The sequence below is a fragment of the Papilio polytes genome, unplaced genomic scaffold (genome assembly GCF_000836215.1).
Source record: "Papilio polytes unplaced genomic scaffold, Ppol_1.0 DF823823.1, whole genome shotgun sequence".
Taxonomy (NCBI): Eukaryota; Metazoa; Arthropoda; class Insecta; order Lepidoptera; family Papilionidae; genus Papilio; species Papilio polytes.
Window position 1 is genome coordinate 275,772 of NW_013525381.1, and position 4,163 is coordinate 279,934.

General features: G+C 34.7%; 1 protein-coding gene across 1 annotated transcript in view; it reads left to right on the plus strand.

The window, feature by feature from the left end:
• The first annotated feature begins 592 nt into the window (after nt 1-592).
• Nucleotides 593-4,163, plus strand: part of LOC106103421 (membrane-associated progesterone receptor component 1-like) — a 4,402-nt gene continuing 831 nt past the window's right edge. Inside the window, exons 1-2 of the mRNA XM_013283193.1 lie at nt 593-942; nt 3,201-3,350. Coding sequence (XP_013138647.1) covers nt 651-942; nt 3,201-3,350 — 442 coding nt within the window. The 5' untranslated portion in view covers nt 593-650. The remainder of the gene's footprint in view (nt 943-3,200; nt 3,351-4,163) is intronic.

Sequence of the window (4,163 nt, forward strand, 5' to 3'; positions counted from 1 at the left end):
TCCCACCACTGGCTGATGTGGCTCAGATAGCTTAAAAATAACGCAACTGTTAGACAAGGTAACAAAATCCGATATTTCCATCACATATTTCACACGTTGGAGTGTTATCAGACAGTTCACAATTTGGTGGGACAGGCCTTAAAACTCTTCAGGACTCACATTTCAAATGTAACAAATTCTGAATAAAGAAATTTCGTTATACCGTACATACTATGTACTACTGTACTTAGTTCAATTATGTATAGTGATGTTTGATTATTATATACTACTTAAAATAAACGGTCGACAAATTCATAGCACGTAATGTACTAGTCTCTACAAGAGAGGGTCTAACGAGAAACGATAAACATTTGAAATTTCATATCAAATCAATTAATAAAACTTTAAAATAAAATCGAACAACTTTAAGTCTAAACTAGATTTATTCAACAAAAATAAATTACTTCTACAAATGTAGCTAAAAAGAAAAATAGAAAAAAGGGAAGACAATGACTTCCAATTTTCCATACTCTATCTGTTGCCGACGATAGTGTACAGTCACCTTAACATCAATAATAAATAGACGATACGTGTTGACCTTATACGTTAAGCGTACTTGATAATACGATTCAGTTTATTCCGACATCTCGTGCGCAGTGGACGCGTTCAAAATGACGAGCACAGAAGAGGCCCCTTCTAGTTTTTGGGACGAATTAACGAGCCCGCTCAACTTAGTGTTAGTCGCTGTTATTCTATACCTTGTCTACAAGATTTTAAGGTCTCATTTCGAATCAGAAGACACCACGGCGGCCCCCCCGCCGCCGCCTATGAAAAAACTTCGAAAAGATTTAACTACGGCTGAATTAAAGAAATATGACGGCACGGGATCTGATGGAAGAGTGCTTTTAGCTGTAAATGGTGTGATTTTTGACGTAACAAGAGGGAAAAGATTTTACGGGCCAGGTAAGCGTTCTCCGCCGTTTCATTCACTTCACTCCACTTCAACATCGTTATGCGATAATGTTATCGTAGTAACAACCGCTATCAAATACGCGCCATCATTGTTTCTTTCTACCTTGGAAATTTGCTTTCATAATTTTCGAATTTACACCTCACCAGTATTTAGTAGTTTGTTCATATAAAATTGACAAACGTTAAATTTCTTTGTGCCAATAACATTGGCCAGCCTCGTTTATAACCGGTTCTTATGCATTCTGCTTATAAACAAAGCGACTATCATAAGATAACTATGACTAAATTTTCTAGAACATTCCTTAAGCCAAAGTGTTATTTTAAAACGTAGATTTACACATTCCATAACCTAGTTAACTGCCAAAACATGTTACATTGCGCAACATGTATTCTACAAAATCATAACGGTTAATCTGTCTCACTGGACTGATTATAACAACCAAAAACGATTCTAGTGCATACATTGCATCATCAACATAAAGTATTATGTATCTTAGTGATGTTAAAAAAGTAATGTAATGCTGACAGAACAAAACGCCGGCTAGCATACTTGCAAGTCATGTGCCAGATAGAAACAACGTTATAAAGCTATCTCAGCTCATGAATTAAACTGCATCGTGTTTATGGTGAGAGCGAATTACAAATTCAGTGTTATTCTTCGTAATATCTTTACTATTATCTCTTAAACATTATTGAAGTTAGTTTAAAATTATATCTGACGTAACGTAAGAAAGGAATACAAAATGCAAATGATAAAAGGGATAGTTTTAAATCGAACAATCTTCATTCACGGGAGACCATACGTTGCCATAGCAACCAACTGACGTTACTCTGGTCTCTACTTAAACAACAAGGACATTTATCAGATACTAAAACGTTAAAGTGTATGCGATATTGTATAAAAATTGCATGAAAACTTTACTTATGGCATTATTATTAGTTACTATTAATTTAGGAGACCAGTCCCGCTGATTTTGTACAAAATCCTTCTTAAATTCATAAAGACATTTTATTACTTATTACTTGTATTTACATATTGACAAAACTAGACAAAAATCTCTTTGTATGTGTATACGAGTATTATACAAATAAATATCATGGCAAAAAAAATATCAAATGATAATAATTACGACGCCGCGCTTGACCTTGTATTCACAAGGTTCAAAGTCAACTGTTGTTTAGCATTCATACTGATTTACTGACAAACGTTCAGACAATAGTCTGTTATCAGAATCGACACAAATTGAAACAACGAGTGATACAATGTAAATCGCTGTTAATTATAAAATCAGAGCGATTCCATTCACACTGTAGATATACTTATCACATCATCAGCTCCTATACGTCTCCACTGAGGGGCAAGGAGCCAACCCTGTAAATATGTTACTCTAAGAGTAATTTATCTCTATGTTCCATCTATCTAATTTCCATCATTTCCTGACCGTCCTTATTAAAAACATATATGTTCTGTTCCATTTCGAAACAATAAATTTGGAAAAAAATTTAGGAAGTCAATGTAGATTAGAAAAATATGAATTTATTCCCGCTTTCCGTATCCAAACATTTTCCGCAATTTAACAAAACAAACATAAATAATTAACACACTAGTAAATTAGATCTAGAAATTTCTCTTAAGGCGTATGCGTCATATTCTATTATTATCTACATGAAACATTAAAATTTCGTGTATGATGCAACGTTCAATCTTATTACAACTAATTGGTATGTCATGGTTTTGCGACATTTTTTACTCAGTATACGAAACCGCAATTTCTATCATAATTATGGATTAACCATCGAATTAAGAAAATTTAAATAACAATGCGAGGACAAAAATCATACGCATATCTTACAAATCCTAATTGGGACTAATTAAAGGAGCCCTAATTACCACATCCATTATTGTCATATTTAAATTAATCTTGATAATAGAAAGTACTAATTTAAAACGATGGTTAATATATTTCTAAAAGTAATTAACAGTTAAATTCCAATTAGTTAGATTGAAAATTTTAAAACTATTAAAATGTATGAAATACAAGATAATACAATTAGAGCCTGTCCCACCAAATTGTAAATTGTATAACAATTTAAAGTATAAAACATGTGATGGATATATCGCGTTTTGGTCCCATATCTGATAGTAACGTCATTTTTAACCTGTCTGGGGCTTTATCAGCCAGTGGTGGGACAGGCCCTTAATAATTATCTTTTGATCTATTTAAATAGTGTTTCAATGTTAACTTCAGGTGGGCCATACTCTGCTTTCGCTGGCAAAGATGCGACACGCGGTCTAGCTACTGGCTCAGTTTCCGCAGACGACAAAGAATGGGATGACGTCAGCGATCTCAATGCTGATGAGATTTCCTCCGCCAAAGAATGGGAAGAACAGTTCAGGGGTAAGTTACAAAACCCAATTTGTAGCGTTATTTTACGATTTCATGTTGCTTAATTTGTGAAACGAGATATTTGAAATCCACTTTCAAATACTCGCATGTTTGTGTTAAAAATATTGAATTCATTCAATTCGCACGTATTCCCACTTTTCAATCAATCGTTGAATTTAACTCAAAATAAATTGATTCCTATATATTGCGGCTTAATAGATTATTACAAAGTTATTTTTATGAATTACGATACAAATTAAACAAACATATACTAACAAACCAACGTACAGGTCCTGCAACATTAGGTTTGATGCAGAAATATTGTTTTGTATGGATACCGTGGATGAGGGGAGTGTAAAATAACAAAAAAAAATCGTAGAAAACGTTATTAATGGCAGTTGCCCCTTCTAGACCTAGCCTAGATTATCAAGCTTCGTCCAAGAGTATATGAAATTCCCTTGCAAGACTTTAAATTGAAATAACGATGGTAGAGCCCTCTTTAACATCTTCGCACGAATGGGTCGGTTCGCCCGATGAAATACCACGACCACACAGAAGACAGGCGTGAAGTGGGAGCAATCCTGCATTTCGCCTGATGCGTGTGGTGCCAAAGGCCCAATTTCAGTCCCTTTCTCGGTCCAACTTTTTCTTATAATGAAAGAATTGTATGGAAAAGTCGATTTGACGGTGGAGGAGACACATAGGAACGGAAAATATCCTCTTTATGTGCGTCTCCTCCTCCGTTGATTTAGGGTAGTCAACGCATCTGCATTTGCGGATGTTTATGGGCATCGGTCACTTCGGCAATTTGGCGGATTTAGGTGG